Source organism: Cydia strobilella, chromosome 7 (genome assembly GCF_947568885.1).
Source record: "Cydia strobilella chromosome 7, ilCydStro3.1, whole genome shotgun sequence".
Taxonomy (NCBI): Eukaryota; Metazoa; Arthropoda; class Insecta; order Lepidoptera; family Tortricidae; genus Cydia; species Cydia strobilella.
In genome coordinates, this window is record NC_086047.1 from 3,165,302 (window position 1) to 3,183,670 (window position 18,369).

General features: G+C 38.5%; 1 protein-coding gene across 1 annotated transcript; it reads right to left on the reverse strand.

The window, feature by feature from the left end:
• Positions 1–996: 996 nt before the first annotated feature.
• Positions 997–18,085, reverse strand: LOC134742930 (uncharacterized). Its single transcript, XM_063676143.1, has 7 exons — positions 17,624–18,085; positions 13,705–13,826; positions 9,010–9,154; positions 5,907–6,027; positions 4,706–4,799; positions 3,654–3,871; positions 997–2,879 (listed from the first exon to the last, which is right to left on the reverse strand). The coding sequence occupies exons 1-7, from the start codon at positions 17,823–17,825 to the stop codon at positions 2,714–2,716; spliced, it is 1,068 nt and encodes a 355-aa protein (XP_063532213.1). The 5' UTR covers positions 17,826–18,085; the 3' UTR covers positions 997–2,713.
• Positions 18,086–18,369: the final 284 nt, after the last annotated feature.

An 18,369-nucleotide genomic window follows, 5' to 3' on the forward strand; every position in this document is an offset into this window, starting at 1 on the left:
AAAATACTACTGGGGTTTTGGATCTATCCAGTGTGGGCTTTTGACGTGTCTCTTATTTAACCCACGCGTTGTCAAAGCGTTTCAACGGGTTACAGAAAGTACGCAGTAAACGTAAAGCTATATTTGTCCTATCGCCTATTATAAATGAACAAAATTTTATTTTATTTTTTAGTGGACAAAGTTACCATGTAAAGCAAAATTCTACTTGGGTAACTAATGTGTACAGTATTTTTGATGGTTGATTTAATTGTGAAAATTTAAAGTAAAATAGGGCACAATATACGGCCAAACTGAAGATTATTAGTATTGGAAGAGATTTTGATTATACGGATCTTTCAAAATAAATGCGGTAAGACTAAAGTCATGTTTACAGTGAGCTATTAGTCTACGGGGGGTGTCACTGCGCAGTTTAGGTATATTTGGCCGGCGCACCGCCCGGGCAGGTGTATGGCAGTGGTCTGCCGCTGGCGCTCGCGCAAAATTGAAAAATTTGAAAATACGCAATGGCTTCGAAACCTAAATCGCAATCTAATCTGTATAAAAGATAATGTTCTGTTTACGGATGTCTGAATAAACGGAAGAACAAGGAAGCAGAAAAAATCATTTTTTTTAAATTCCGGACTATATTGACCGACATATTTTCAAAGGAATAAGTACTTATATGGCATACCTACTTCCGTGAGAATCAGACATACTATCCCCGGCTAAAAATTGTATGTTTACAGAATCAACGTTTGTAATTCCTACATATTTATCTTAAAAATTATAAATCAGTAGGTATAGGTACAAAAACTTGTCAAGTGACAACCCCGTGCCGACACTCGCAGCTCGGTCATAAAACTGCGGCGCGCAAAGAAGATTCACGGTTCGTGCGCGGTTATAAGTTTCAATTTTGCTTGCAGGCTGCGAGTGTAGGTATAATTTTATACCTAAATCTGGCTTTTGTGAAGGAGTGAATTTTCTGTACGGTAGTACTATTAGTTATTCTGTGCCGTAGAATTGTGTCATTAATATTTTTAACTTTACACCTTACAATACATTTTTCTTCAAGATTTTTTTTGTTCAAAGAAAGCTAGCATTCATTGTCCAAATGATCGTATTTTTCATGTATTTGTATAGTTTTGGTTAACATTAAAGTAGGTGTGTAAATATGACCTTAGTCCATCGCACAAGTCTTCTTTCTTATTTCACATATTGCCTTGTACCAGTCGTATAAATAACTAGAATAGATGTGTTAAGATTACATAAAGAAAACGTTAAGTCTATAATAGTTTACCATAATGTATTTCTAAAGTAGGCACGTTATACTAAAACAAGTCGATTCAGGGCGAAAATACCAAAATAAATTGATTTATTGGTATTATTTTAGTGGACAAATTGTGGAGATTTCTTTAAACTTTTGTAACTTTCTTCGTTCTTCTACCGTTTCTTCTGTATTTTGCTCAAACAAAAATAAAAACATTTCGTTTCATGTATATGTAAAAAAAAGTTCAATTAATAATCTCAATGGGCAAAGATATAATAATGGCCTAATGGGGCAAAGTTGTAAAGTTAAAGTTTATATAAATATACATCACGTGACGTACGATATTATTGGATTTCTCTATGTCGGTTAGCCGTATAATTGCTCGGGCGCGCTCGCAGTTATTATATACATTATACATAGTTTTTATTCAGTAGGTAAAATCGTAAAATACTCGACTAGCGATATCTATTCTAGATATTTATATTTTCGAGTTGCTCTCGCTCGAATCAGATGCTACATAAAAATAAACTTACCAGAGAACGCACGCATGCACCAGGCATGCAGACATGCATGCAGGCAGGCATGTTCCAGGTCAACACCTTGTTTAGAACGCCTAATTTCTTTGGATACATTTTCGTCAGTGTCTATATTTTGATGACGTTTCAGGTAGTCAGGGACATCTAAAATAACTTATCATCAAAATACATTATAAAAAACTTATTCAAAGAAATTAACGGGCAAAAATGTTCCGAAAATTACCCACCCCAAATGATTCGACCACGTAAGCGACGCAAGCTCACGCATTCAGAAATGCAAGTATATATATAAGGACAAAATTAGCTCCCGAATGCGCGAGAATCAAATTTCCGAGACATTTATTCGGCGGCTAGTTGATATCGTATGCGCACATGCGGAACTATACCAACAGAGGTTCGGGACAAATTCATGGGGGTATTGCACGAGAACGTCGCTTACACGCAATGAAGTGTGCCAAATATACTGCCAATTTCTTGGCCAAGTCGTGAAACCAAATACCAGACCAAATATAGCGATATTTGAGTTTTTTTAGAAGTATTAGAAAAAAAAAAGCATTTGTAAGCGACATTCCTGCGGAACGTGCCTCAATGGGGGTCTATACCTCCGGCCTCGCGGTAAAACCGAACACCCGTGGTATTTCACCCGTTTCGCCACCGTACAGGGACCTCGCCCAGGATAAGCGTCAACATCAATTGATAATACGTAAATCTCATCGCAAAGCCCTGCCTACTTGGGAGAGTTGTCCGGGGAGGGTCAGCACACGGAGAGGCCTAGTTATCAGGAAGCATTCTCGTCCTTTACACACGTAATTGTTCTCGTCTGGTTACCTGGCACTGCCACACTCATCCTCTCGCGCCGCTAGTAGAGGGCGGGGTCGGGGTAGAGCGTGAGCGGCGCGGAGGGGTGCGAGTGGGGGAGGGGGTGCGGGCCTCAGGAGGGCGGCGCGGCGGGGAGGAGGGACTCGCGGGAGGCGCGCAGCGAGGGCGGGGAGGGGAGGGAGGGCAGGGAGGGGAGGGAGGGGAGGTTGGGCAGCGAGCGAGCCGCGCGCGCGTCCAGCGCCAGCAGCGACCGGATGTCCGCCTCCAGCGGGTCCGCACTGAAACACATAATTACTCATACAACATACGCTCATCATAAGACATGTAAAGTTTTAACCTTATTTCGAATTGTGTATTTTAATTTGCGTGCCACTAAAATGGTGTGTTCGGCCATTTTGTTTTCAGTCCATCGCATTGTACCTGACCATATTTTGTAACAAAACTTTAAACTTTGATAGATGTGTTCCCGTCTATCATGAGACTTTTTTTTATATAAAAGGGTCTTACGCGTGCGACCGTGAAGGACAGAGGTCAAAACATACGCATTACGCAATGCGTCAAAATTAAAAACACGTTTTAAGATTCCTAACAATAAGAAACTATACCAAACACGATCTACGTAATTTGATCACCGGCCACGCTCCACCTCCACCCCGCAGCGGATAGTTTGAATATTAGTCAAATTTATATTATAAATATTTAGTACCATGACATTAAGTGAACATGTGAATTTAATTATTTTATTATCAATTGCTGGGACTGTATTGTAATTTGTGTTGTATTCTTAAGTTAACCTTATCGTGCATCCTATTCAAGTTTAATTTAAGTTAATGTAGTTAGTAATTAATTAAGTTAATTTAAGGTATTCTTATGTAATACAAATTTAATGTATCATAAGGACCCATTTGCATACTGCCAAAAACAGCTAAAAAGGCTAGACCATGCAACTTTTATAATATCTATGTAAAACCCTTTTTATGTGCAAATAAATGATTATGATTGACAAAATGTCAGTTCAATTAGCAAACGACGTAAAGTCAATATTTACACACCTGATGTGGTAAACCGTGGGAGCTTGAGCCTCGACCGCGACACTAACTAGCGTGTCCGAGCAACGTCTGGCGGGCTGCGCCGGCTGCTCCCTCGGTATGGACCCGCCGGGCGGGGCGAGCCTGCGCCGCGGGTCGGCGCGGTACGACTCGAAGCCCCCGCTCTCGTCCTCCTCGTGGTAGGCGGCCGGCACGGGGACCGGCTCGATGTTCGCTACCACCTTCAAAATTAAAGTAAACGCAAAGATAGATATAACTCCGTAATAGATGGATACAGTCTAAGGATGAAGGATGGATACGTGCCTCGAAAATCAAGAAAATTTGATTCTCGATTAGAGGGCGCTACTAGCTTTAACCTACTGTCGTATAGATGGCGTTGACGGTTTCGTTTGTTAATTAATAATTTTAACGCATATCAGTGAAAGAACTGGGTCAAAATCATAAAAATAATTAATGCAAATAAAAAAAATCATTTATCCATATTTAAATAAATTTTATCGTATTTTTATAAATCTTCATTTTTAGTTTTAAAGTGTGTCGATAGATGGCAGTGAATTTACTGTGGTTACAAAATTTACTATGACAGTACCGCTCTATCTTATTATATCCTCTTTGGTAAACGTAATACGTTAACTTCGCTATATGTGTCGTTTTCAATCAAAAGGTACCACCACAGTAATAAATATACCATAAAAGACGCAATTGCATCTACTTCGCGTGTCTGAACCCCGACCAAGCGTCGAGGTTGACCGTCACTCTTTACAGTCCACGCGCGTCAAACGTTTGACAACTTGTCTGTGCGTGTTTCTCACGCCGTGACGTCACGCGCTCCGATTCGCGTTTGCAGTCACGTGATGCTGGGCACTATTTTAAATTACTTTTAATTATTTTTAATTAATTTATTACGCATATTTACACTTACAAAATATTTAATTATTTTCAGCATTCTAATATTCCCTGCTATGGTAAATTCGCGATTCATGCCAACATTCCTACTGCAGCAACACATGCAATAACCCTATCGTTGATCAGTGAATAGTGAATAGTGTCCACACCTGTCCGTGTCCGTGCGCGATGGCGCGGCGCGTGCGCGGCGGGGAGTGGTGCGGAATGGGCATCTTCTCCGGCGCGTTCTGGATCAGCAGTATCCTGCAATACCATCACGACATCATCACACACACACACACACACGAGATCATACATCACCCTCATTATTACTACGAAACAGTTAAGAGGATAGTGGAGGCCTCTTCTCTATACTAACGTATTAACGTATACCTCTTTTATTGACTTTATGGAATAGTAGAATATTGCAGAGGCCGGGAAAGGCCGGGGAAGGGGATTTTATTTATTATTTTATAATTTATGTGTGTGATTTGTAAATTGTAATTAACCTTAATTACTTTTAAGTTTTGTTGTACTTACTAACACTATATCATAATGATTTCGAAATAAATAATTGAATTGAATTTGTGGATGATTTCGATTTTGTCGGACGATGTGAAGCGGAGTCCGACAAAGAAGACGAATCCACGAATTGCTATTCCTACAGAAGCATATATATTGCTTTTATTCAAACATGCGAGGAAATGAGGTAAAATAATCATTGCTTAAGCATCAAGCATCACTCAAATCGAAGCTTCACATCAAAAAAATATCGTATTAATATCGTATTAGTACCGTAAATTCCCGACGGAGGTGGTGAATAAGACGTGCGTATTTTTCAGGCACTTTGCTGCTTCATCAAAAAGCACGTAAATACGCAAAGGATGACAAAATCCTATAATCTTTACGCATTTTAAATTCGTAATTAGCTTGTCTATCTCATACATAAAATTTATTTCATTACTTTTTATTTATAATTCGGTGGTTCGGTCGGGTTCGGTATTTTATTTATAGTTGTACAGTCGAGTTCATAAATATGTATAAATTTTTTCAGCTTATTGCAATGAATTAAGGCGAAAAAATGTATACATATTTATGAACTTGACTGTACAATTAACTGTGTAACAGAATTTATGGCTAGACTAGTTATATTGAGGGGGAGAACAACAACGAGTCGTCATTAGGCATTTTATGTTGGTTATTTCCGTCCCTTTGTCAACAATGTAAAACCTAATTGAACATTGAAATAATAGCCTCTAAGGATAATTACCTTGTCACAGAGTTTATGGCAAGACTAAGTACTTAATATAGTAATATGAATGTGCAGTTAAGCTTAATTAATGTGCCTTTGTTTGTTAATAAAAAAGTTACCTATTGTGAGCACGCCAACGATTACACAAATGCAGGTACTGGCGACACTGTATGTACATGAACACTGCCCCGCCCGTGAACCCCACCGCGACCACCACCAGCTTCGTCCAGAACGGCCACGCTGTAATAAAGAAAACGTGGTTTTAGTTAAGAGGGGTATCAGCTATTGTTTATGTAATTAAGATTTTTCTGTAATTAATCTCTTGTGTTGTTTAAGTCTCCGGCAAGTCCGGCCGAATTTCACCTTCCCATACAAACGGAGTACCGTTTTCATTTTAAAACTACATTTGCACATACAATGACATGAGGTATATCTAGGTCTGAAATTAGTTTATATAGCCCCAGTTTATAAAACAAACGAAATAGAGCAAAACCATGTTTTGTATGAAAAACGTAAAATCGCTGTATTTTTGTAACTATGGTATCTGAAGCTACATAAAGTAATTTCAGACATAGATTATACCTTATCCTATTGTAAGTATACAAAGTTTCAGAGCAAACTAGCTACTCGTTTAAACCCTTCGAAGGCCTTGTCCCTTATACGTCACAGACAATTTAAACTTTAATTCACAATTTTAAGGTTATTAATGCAGTAGCAAATTTTTGACACGGGCGTTCGAGGGGTTAAAATGAGAGCGGAACTACGTTTGTGTGGAGAACCGAGCTTGCCGGAGACCCTTAAGAGCATACCTGGGCCGCCCAGCAGGAAGACGTCCTGTCGGACGCCCCAGGTATCGCTGGTGCGACATGGTGGAGGCGGATCTGCGCTAACTTCGAGTCACCAATAGGTATGTTGACATTTTTTTAGAACCGTTTTCATTTTATAGATAGACACGTAATTATTACAAAAAAACATTTATTTTAAATAAAAAATCGAATAATTAGTTTAGTGTTTAAATTTCGCGCAAAAACGCTCCAAGCTGTCACGTGATCGCTTGACGTGACGTGATAAACAAACTGCTGTCAGTGCCAGAGGACCACCAGGTTTGACAACTTGTCTGTGCGTGTTTCTCACACCGTGACGTCACGCGCTCCGATTTTGCGTTTACAGTCACGTGATGCTGGGCATTATTTTAAATACTTTTAATTATTTTTAATTAATTTATTCCCTGCTATGGTAATATTTTATATTAGTCTCGAGAAGCTTAGGTCTAAAAGGGCATAAGTGTTACGTGAAACTTAGGTCCTTTTACAACTACGCTGCCCGAGACTTGTACCCTTTTTCACTAGGGCCACAGAATTAAACCACAAGGTACATTCACCCACAGCTGATCTACGTGTACCCTGTTTGTACCTATAATAAAATCGTCCACAACGTTAACTGACAATAAAGCATCTTTATTGCAAACATAGTATGTAATGAAAGATGGTGACACTTGAAGGTGACCCAGGTCAGGTTCGTAAAAAACGAGGTAACCGTTTAGAAATGCACATCGTTAACATTAACTACTGTTTGTTTAATTTGCATATTAATTGCTGCTATAAATAGTATCGAGAAGCATCTTAGTTGTCCTGTTGCTAATCTGTAATGTTGTATTATCTAGTAAATCTAGTAATTATGTATAAGTTGGTTGAAAAACGTTTCTAATAAGCTTATCAGAACTCAAACTTCGAGTTGTTATCTATTTTTAAAATCAGGTGATCCTAAAAGATATTAAAGACCTAACCCCTTACTTGATGAAATAAAAAATATTTGTTTCAATTTGAACTTAATAGCTGTCAATAGAGCTGAATATCATATCCGCCATATATGGCTTCGCATGCGGTAAGGGGTTAAAAAACTTATTCTTCTAAGATTTCCTTATGTACAGCTCTATAAGCAGATTATAATGTTCTATAAGCACGAATAGACCCAACACCACGAAGAAGCAATAGGGGTGTTGACATGAATCGCGAATATATAAAATGTTATGTTTTTACCATAGCAGGGAATATTAGAATGCTGAAAATAATTAAATATTTTGTAAGTGTAAATATGCGTAATAAATTAATAAAAAATAATTAAAAGTATTTAAAATAATGCCCAGTATCACGTGACTGCAAACGCAAATCGGAGCGCGTGACGTCACGGTGTGAGAAACACGCACAGACAAGTTGTCAAACCTGGTGGTCCTCTGGCACTGACAGCAGTTTGTTTATCACATCGTTACGTCATCCAGATCACGTGACAGCCTGGAGCGTTATTGCGCGAAATTTAAACACTAAAGTAATTAAAGCCGATTTTTTATTAAAAATAAATGAATAAAATAAAAAAAAATTTTTGCAATAATTACGTGTCTATCTATAAAATGAAAACAGTTCTAAAAAATTGACAAAATCCCTATTGTGCCGTGAGCGACATTCGCGCGCAGATAGACAACATCAAATAGTAGTAATAGTTTAACAGCGGGAATTGAAAAATAATCAAAGCTGTGGCGGGGTATATTTATGAATAAAAGATAATAATATATGCTATATTTCAGATGTGTCAGTCATATAGACCGTTTTTCGAAGTCAAAAATGTATTGAGAGCTTCGTCTACATATATTCCGTCGCATTCACATAGAAGAAAAGTATGTTACCTGAGTCCACGATGCACCCCTTCTACAGCTCGTTCTATAAGCACGAATAGACTCCACATGACGTAAAGAGCGGCGACGCAGTGGAATAGAACAGCACAGCAGAGACGCCGACGCTCCACGCCTGACATTTCCAGCGTAGATGAAGAATGTCCGCAGTCTTTGTTACAAAGAGCATGTTACATATAAGTCCACGGTGTACTTCTTCTACAGCTCGTTCTATAAGCACGAATAGACTCCACATGACGCAGAGCGCAGCCACGCAATGGAACAGGACAGCACAGCAGAGACGCCGACGCTCCAAGCCTGACATTTCCAGCGTAGATGAAGAATGTCCGCAGTCTTTGTTACAAAGAGCATGTTACATATAAGTCCACGGTGTACTTCTTCTACAGCTCGTTCTATAAGCACGAATAGACTCCACATGACGCAGAGCGCAGCCACGCAATGGAACAGGACAGCACAGCAGAGACGCCGACGCTCCAAGCCTGGCATTTCCAGCGTAGATGAACAATGTCCAGTCTTTGTTACAAAGAGCATGTTACCTATAAGTCCACGGTGTACTTCTTCTACAGCCCGTTCTATAAGCACGAATAGACTCCACATGACGCAGAGAGCGGCGACGCAGTGGAATAGAACAGCACAGCAGAGACGCCGACGTTCCACGCCTGACATTTCCAGCAACCGCCACTGTAAACAACACATACCAAAAAATAAGATGAAAATTTACTCTGTCACATTAAACTTTAAAAAGGATCATTGTTGAGGAGTTCCCCCAAAACACTATTTCTCTATTTGTTAACAATATAGGCCGGATCGGCATGAGCGATGGCAAAAAAGCCGGGACATCGCAAGGAAGAATGAAGATGATGACGATAGACCGGATCCGGCCCGCGTAGAGCTAAATTACGTATTTGACCTGCGAAAAGTAAGCGAAAGCGTTGTGGTCCTAAGGTCAAAAATGTTAAAACCTCCTGATGTCACTCTGGTACCCGTTATATAATTTAATCGACTTCGCACGACACAGGAAAAAAATCAATCACACCTTATTTTCTACGACAAAATTCATTCTATTCCGATTGTACTTAACTTGTTGAAGAAAAAATTACATCAAAATAATAGACGGATGATATTAACACATGTAAAATAGACGAATACCTAAATGCATAAAAGATATAGAAATCCCTTTATTTCCGTGTTTAACGCAAGGACCACACACATTACTTATTAATGTTTCATACACACAAATCTTCCTTATGACATCGTTAGCTGTATAGGTAGTGTTACAAGGTCAATTATTTTACGAACGTCAGCATTTCTAAATAAATAATTACCTATACAGATGTGCATAGTGGCACGTACAACGCGTTTGAACTCTTTAATTTTTTGATGAATATATTGATAGTGTAATATAACTTTAAGCCTTATAATATCATACTAACACTGATCACTGTTATCTTGAAAATAAATAATTGAAATTGAATCCAAATCTTTAAATTTATGAAACGAATTTTTCATTAATTTTACCCCTGTAACTCGAAACCTCTTTAAGACGAACATAAACCTATAAGAACCCCTCTGATTTAATACCCTCTAATACAAGATCAAAACTCGTTTACACGAACTTTTAGGCGTATCCCTAGAGATTCGTGCTATCGTGGTTCAACTGTAGTTATAAGCGCTAGTTATAATGTTTTATCTATCTTCTAACAAACTGTGCCCTGGACAAGGGAACAGAATGAAACAAAAAAATACCACCCGTTCAATAATTCTAATTTGGCACATGTACTGGCGTGCCCCGCATGCCCGCATCACTGCTCGGAGCTGGATCTTAGGGACGCGACAACCAGGGCTGTCAACCCCTGCCTACTGGGCATCCATCGTATAAAACAGGGATGTTGCGGATGCCGATTTTTTGACATCCGCGGATGCGGATGCGGATTTTTAAAGGCTCACATCCGCGGATGCGTAAAAAACGTCAAATATTACACTTTATTAATTTTTATTTTTTAAAAAACGAAACGTTAGTATTTGAACAAGAATATGCCAAGAAAGTGCCCCACAATCAGATTACTATACTAAAGTCCAAATAAATCAAACTTTTCACTTCTTGTCGCTGTCCGTCATAGGCTAAAGTGCTCGATCGACGAATCAGAAAAACGAAACGACATTCCTATTGGCTAATGACGAAATTACCTAGCACTTACGCCGCCGCTAAGGCGTTTCTGTACCTACCTGTTCCACATCCGCATCCGCATTATAAGCTCCGCATCGATTTTATGCGAATGCGGATGTTTAAAATAATGCGGAAGTTCCTCGATTGCGGATGCGGATGCGAATATTCGCAACATCCCTGGTATAAAAATGGAACCACGACACGAAAAGAAGAAGGATAATTATGAAATAGGACACCCGTTGACCACGAACGCTGTAAAGGGTTCAAAACGTCGGGATGTAGTATAAATTCGATATATGCGATATAATCCGTTTTCGTAGTTTTATTTCATGAGTAACTATCGCGGTAACCGAAGACAATATTAAGATTGATAGCAATATTAATACGTGATGTTCATCCCGTATCGAGCATTATCATAATCTCTAGTAACAGAATTTCCATACTTATATAATTATAATTAACTAAGACGCAGTTGGTCACGTGCGTCCAAAACGAAATATCGACTATTTAGACGATTACGCGATCACGCGAGCTAATTAGAAAACTCAAGCAGCTAAATAGCTCTTTTAGGGTCGGCAACGCGCATGTAATATCTCTGGTGTTGCAGGCGGCCATAGGCTACGGTGACTGCTTACCATCAGGCGGGCCGTATGCTTGTTTGCCAGTGCGTTTATGCGGGAAGGCCGTCTAGCCGTGTGAACGATTTTGAACGTTGCCATACAAATTTTGCTGTCACTACGGTATTCGATAAAATCCCGTATACGGTATACGAGAAAAAATAACGCCGTGTGAACCTAGCCTAAGAGGAGACACGATACCGCGCTATCGCATAAATCTTATACTTTGTATAAATAAAAGTTACATTTATTTACATAGCTCCACACCTTCTGAATCATATTTTTACATGAACATACACTTGAATGAATCAAAAAATATATTTTCAAACTTTTTTCAGTGTAGGTGTGGCTCACTTCGCGATTTTGTCGCGTCGCTACAAGTACATGCGGCCCACACCAATTTTGGTGTCTAGCCATAGTAGTTGCCGCGCAACGCTACGGAACGGACGCCTGCTCGCGCTTGCGCCACCTTGCGGTCATATCTGTCGTAATAGATGCGTTTTGTTAGAGTAAACCTTCTGTACTTAGTACTATTATTTATTCTGTAAGTGTACTCTAATTCTGTATATCAGTATAATTTGATTAGCTAGTCCTAATAACAACTTGAGGTCATTTGTGGCGTTCCATGCCAGAAGGGTCCTTATGCTCCATGTGCAGAAGTGCCCTTCTCTAATGAAAAGCCACATTTTATTCGCCATGAAACGCCTACTTTCGCCTGAAAGTTCATAAAATTAATATAATCGATATTATAATACCTAGGTTGGTTTCCTGTAATATTGCATTACAAAATTACAGTTGTTAACTTACTAATCGGATTTAATTTATTAAAAGGGTTTTCCTAGTAATTTGCATTACTTTAATAACTATATTCTGGTACTTGTTCTACCCACTCTGTCCTCGCATGCAATAGTTATTCACTATATCCTATATGGATAAGATAACTCCATAGAAGCATTAGGTTTATTTAATGTAACGTGAATTATTTTATTTTATTGTCTGTAGACCTTCCAACCCATAGAGGAATTTGAGCCTTATTTGAGTTAGTCCTGTTCCCTTTAGTTTTCCTTCACCGAAAATATTAAATGATATTTCTTACGTATGGTCAAACTTTTTAACTTTTAAGGTTTGACATTTTTTTAAAGATATAGTCAGCTATAAACATGCATACATTTTTAACAAATTTGTGTTAAAAATTCAAAGTAATTTCACTCGTAAAAACGAAACTGATAAGCTCAAACTCAAGGGGTTACTAGTGCCTAACGAACTTTACCAGTATCCATCTTCTGCTTCCATCACCACTACCAGGAGATCAGATCGATGGTACCAGATTACAGAGAGGCAACACGTCGAACGTGGTTCGTGGTAGGCCCTCTGGGCTCAGACGCAGCAGCTAAGGTTGCAACAAGAACAAGCATAAACACTAGGATAAGAGAGAAAGAGAAACGTTGGTTCCGTTTACATCTCATACAGTCACCATTTTGAACAAACAATTGGACATTTTAAAATATCTTAGCGCTTCTAACAACGGTTCCACATATTATTGACCGTAATATCCGATTATGACTTCACAAACAAACAAAATCCCAATAAATATAATAGTTCTATTTTAGCGTCTTAATTGCTCATTGCTGAATGCCTCGCCATGGCTTAGCGCCAAATATATACCTACGATATAGATTCCATATAAGTAGGTAGTAGGTACCTATATAAGCTTTTGTGCGGTAAATGATTCACTCAAATATCTTTGAATCGTTCAGCAAGTCTTATTGAGTTCATTCTCAAACTTGTATATAATAGATTACGAGTTTACGACCCATTTGAATGAATGATGATTTTTAGGGTTCCGTACCCAAAGGGTAAAAACGGGACCCTATTACTAAGACTCCGCTGTCCGTCTGTCTGTCTGTCTGTCACCAGGCTGTATCTCATGAACCGTGATAGCTAGACAGTTGAAATTTTCACAGATGATGTATAGGTATTTCTGTTGCCGCTATAACAACAAATACTAAAAACAGAATAATATAAATATTTAAATGGGGCTCCCATACAACAAACGTGATTTTTTTGCTGTTTTTTTCCGTAATGGTACGGAACCCTTCGTGCGCGAGTCCGACTCTCACTTGGCCGGGTTTTTTACAAACTATTATTAAAGTTAAGGTTTACATCTGGATCGGATTACAAAAAAGTATAGTAGAAGGGTAAGTCATATAAATAAATGGATACTCGGGGTCACCAGCTTGCTGTACAGTGTACACAGCTGTTCTACCTGTTCTGTGCTAAAATCTCGTTCGAGACCTTGAAAATATTCGTTGAGATCTCGACCAAAATTCGTCAAATTTTACAAGTAAAATTACACCTACCTATGTGTGTTGACCTAGCGCTCATTGTAAACGCTTCATAATGCGGTGTGTGTGTGTGTGTACTTGTATAGTCTGTGGTGTACATACCTCATTGAAAGGCTTTATCTTGGTGTGCATGATGAAGTTGAATTTGCATAGCTCGCAAGAGCGCGTCTCGGACGCCGTCAGCCACTGCTGTAGGCAGCTCTGGTGGACGTACTTCAGACTCCCTGTAACAACAAGACAAGTAGGTACCTCTTAGAGATATCGGATGTCGGGTGACCTTTGGAGAAAAACAGATAGATAGAAAAGGCACTATAACCTTTTGTTTTTGCATAACGCTTTCTTTTCAACAACAAACAATAATAAACAAATGTATTAAACGCGTCCTACGCGCGATATGCCGCATCCATCCGATCACACATCAACGCACTCGTAGAGGTGTTATCTACGACCGGTCAGAACAACTCAATACTGTCCCGCTTAGCAACTAAAATTACCCACTAATTTTAGATGATATTATATTATTGTTTATGTTTAGTCACAGGGCAAGCACGCTAACACGCTATACATCAAAAAACACCTGCGTTTCTATGTGGGAACGGCACGTCTGTACACGCGGCATGCGTCATAGTGTGAGTAAGTTGCTTAAAAATAGTACTGATCGGCCGGCAAACGGGCGTCAATCTGCTGCGCGGGGCGAGGTAACTCGAGTCGGGGCGGGGCGGTGCGTGGCCGTTCTGTATGATAATACTATTACTTATACTCTGGTTTAGTTTAAGTTACTAATAACCTTATCGTTAAATACTGCACGCTAAAACTAACTAAATATTTATAATTCTCATGTAAGCGAATTTATTGTAATTCTTTTGAGAATAAAGATTTCTTTAAACTGATAAAAGGACCTTTTTTTGCTTTTTTGTAATCGTATCCGACATCCGATATCGAATCGGACAATGTGAAAACGCTCTTGCCCTTTGGACGCCACGAACGCAAGGTGCGTCCCATAGCGAACGCGGACGCATGTTTGCTTCAGATTGCACGCTTAATTAGCGCAACTTAGGCACGCATAAAGCGCTAAATCAGCTAAAATGCGTGCGCAGTAGCGGCGTGTTTATTTAAGATGTGTAATTTAATTTAATTGGTTCATTTTATCCAATCAATTTAAAACAAACAAATTTATTTAATTATTTATTTTAATTCTATTTTAATTGTAATTTTATATTTAAACAATGCTATAATTTTAATTCTAATTTTAAATTTTATATCTAAGTTTTTAAAAGTTGATTGTATTTTAATTTTAATTCTAATTTTAATTTCAATATTTGATATGTAAATTGTATATGGATTCCGAATTGTCCGAAATAAATGAATTTTATTTTTTTATTTATTATTAAGCAAACCGCTTAGCATGACTTGCGCTGTCGCGCGCGACTCCATACTTGACTATGGAGTTTAGCGCGACACGCAACTAACACAAGTCATGTGAAGCGGTCTGGACGCAGGCGCACCTTAAAGTATTATGGCGTATGCTATTAATATCTTTCATGCAGGTAAGGTTTATATTGCTTGTGCTCAGGATCTTGGGAGTGTGGTGTGAGTAGCATTCCTGGTATCTGATTAGCCGGGTCCACACAGAGCGAGCATACGCGCGAGGCAATTTCCTCGCGCACAAAACGGCCGAGAAGTGCGCGAGGCACGCCTAAAGGCTGGCGTCCACTAGACTCGCCGAGGCGAATCGAATCGAATCACAATAATTCGCCTAATATATTTTCTAATGCAACTGCGTCCATTGACGAAGAGTCGCGGCGCGCCCGTCAATGGACGCAGTTGCATTAGAAAATATAGGAGGCGAATTATTGCGATTCGATTCGATTCGCCTCGGCGAGTCTTGTGGACGCCAGCCTTTCAAATGTCTCGACAACATGCGCGCCTCGGCCGAGGCACGTCTACAGTGGCGGTTTTGTGCGCGAGGAATTTGCCTCGCGCCTATGTGCGCTCTGTGTGGACCCGGCTATTCAGTTGAAAATTGCATATGCATTCCTAAGATAGCAAATGGAACTCCTCGATGGAAAAACAAAAATATATCAAGTTTATGCTCATAAGAAAGGTCTTGAGAAGTACTTGATAGACAACATTAAAAGCGTGTCACAAAAAAAATCGTGTTTCTACGAATCATGAGTGTCCAATTTGTCATGTCCTTTAAACTTCCAATGACAATGTATAAATTAAAAATACTTAGAACTACATTGAATAAATAGATTTATATAGAATAACAACAGTTGTTCACACAGTTATGTGTAATTTAAAGAAAATAATATTAACTCATTTTCCCTTCAGTACCAGGATAAACATAAAGAATATAAATATTATAGGGACATTCTTACACAAATTGACTAAGTCCCACGGTAAGCTCAAGAAGGCTTGTGTTGTGGGTACTCAGACAACGATATATATAATACTTATACAAATACTAATACAAAGAAAATATCCATGACTCAGGAACAAATATCTGTGTTCATCACACAAATAAATGCCCTTATCGGAATTCGAACCCAGAACCATCGGCTTCACAGGCAAGGTCACTACCCACTAGGCCAGACCGGTCATCGAAAAGAATACTTGTTGAAGAGTACTTATTGCTCAATAATGTTTTCTTTAGTATGTTTGCGCATGTGCATTTAGCTTGTACTTGTCCGTACATGTATAGGCACAAACGAGACGCATGGGCGAATGAGAACATAATGACATCAAAATGATTTCAAAATGTAAGTTTGAATTGAAATGAATGCCTTTGTCAAAAATTTGCTACTGAATTAATTAACCTTGAAACTGTAAATTACAATCCAAATTGTGTGGGATGTGTACGGGACAAGGCATACGAAAAGTTAAGATGTCTCGAGTTATTGTGTCCATAGCACCAAAAATGCTTATTTAAGTGTTTTAGAAGTGTGTGTCATTTGAGGAAATAACAAATATGAAACATGAGTGAAATGTCTTTTAAAATCCCGTAGCGGTCAGATCAAAAACTAAGTAATTAAGTCCGACACACTTGATTGCACATTTCTAATAGGTTTTCCTGGTATCTATAGGTAAAGAAATATTGTGTGTATTTTTTTTTTTCAAAATTTTAGACAGTAGTTTTGGAGATAAAGGGGGATGGTAATGTTTTGCTTCTAAACTGTTTATCCTCAAATTATAAAAAAAAAATTTATGAGATTCTCCCAATGAGCTCTTTCATTTGATATATTACACGATGTAGTCTGAAAAACTTTATTTTTTAATTTTCTCATTTACCCCCCAAAAGTGGCCCCATGTTTAAAATTCACAAACTTACATATGTGTACCAAATCTCAGCTTAATTTGTCCAGTAGTTTCGAAGAAAATAGGCTGTGACAGACTAACAGACAGACAGACACACAAAGTGATCCTATAAGGGTTCCGTTTTTTTCCTTTTGAGGTACAGAACCCCAAAAATAAATAATGCAAGCAAACAAAAACAATTGAGATGATTTTCTAATGGTTTTATGTACATTTCTTTGTAGTTTTACATGTATGTAAAATGTACAATTATTGGTGCAATAAGATTCTTTTTCTATGCTTTGCAACATTTTTGAATGAAGTTAAAAGATTATTTATTTTTCATACACATCTCTCAAGTTAAGATAAACCTTGGAACAAGACCCTGATATTATGTGCACACTATGTAATTTCACTAACACCAGCTTAAGTCAATGTCAACTATATGTTGTAATCTGTTTATCAAACATGCTAATCCATTAATTCAAGCATCATATGCATCCACCACTAGGTACCTATATAGTGTACACTCAATGTATGTCACAACAAATTAATTTCATAGAATGTCCCTTACTCACGTGAATTGAATTGTTCCTAAACAATAATTTAAACAAACGTGCATTGGGATGTAAATATACTGATTAAGCAATCGACGAGAATACCAACGCGTGACGTGATTTTGTTATTTTCCATAATACAACATGATTAGGAACAGAGCTGCACTGACCTGAGCAGTAACAGGGCGCCAGAAGCGGGTTGTGGACCTCGCTCTCGCAGTGGCAGATGCGACAGATATCTCCGCTCGAGTTGCTGCATGAGGTCCGACTGCTGTCTGACCCTCCCCGGATCACCTCTCGCCCGCAACCACCGTTCCATTCCCAACTCTCGATTTCCGACGAATTCTTAACATTAATCTGCTGTACTGGCATTATGCTAACCAGCTCAAAAGAGCACTAATAACATTACAGAATTACAAAAAACTAAACTCGCACTCGCATCGGATATCGACAAAGCAACCATCCGGATACATGACACTGGCTTTAATAACACTACCCTTTTAAGTAAATCAATCTTTTCGCGAATAGTTAAAATATCAACAGTAAAGACGAATTACATTTCATGTAATTATCATTGCTCTACACGAAAATATCAATAAAAATTATTAGTTACTCGTCTACTGTCAAACCCGATCTGAATTTCACAGATACGTGAAAAAAAAAGTTCGTCTATAATTTATGGACACATTTGAATTTGGCAACACCAGTTATTTACGCACAGTGATTTTGCTGAGCGTTTTTTACAATCAACAGTTCTTCTCTTATCGTTATGTTGGCAATGCTGTTAAAAGATAGAGTTTCATCTTGTTTCATAAATGAAGCGCATTCGTAGCGCCATCTATGACATTTACCTTTTCATATACTAACTTCACATTCACATGTCGTTGTCGTTTCCTCGTTTCATTTCATTATCTGT

What these genes read in the sequence shown, in the direction of transcription:
- LOC134742930 (XM_063676143.1), bottom strand. Translation starts at nt 17,825, where the DNA reads ATGCCAGTACAGCAGATTAATGTTAAGAATTCGTCGGAAATCGAGAGT. An exon ending in AGATAAAGCCTTTCAATGAG is followed by an intron (nt 9,155 to 13,704) that starts GTATGTACACCA and finishes TGTTGTTTACAG; the next exon opens with TGGCGGTTGCTGGAAATGTC. An exon ending in CCCACGGTTTACCACATCAG is followed by an intron (nt 2,880 to 3,653) that starts GTGTGTAAATAT and finishes TATGTGTTTCAG; the next exon opens with TGCGGACCCGCTGGAGGCGG.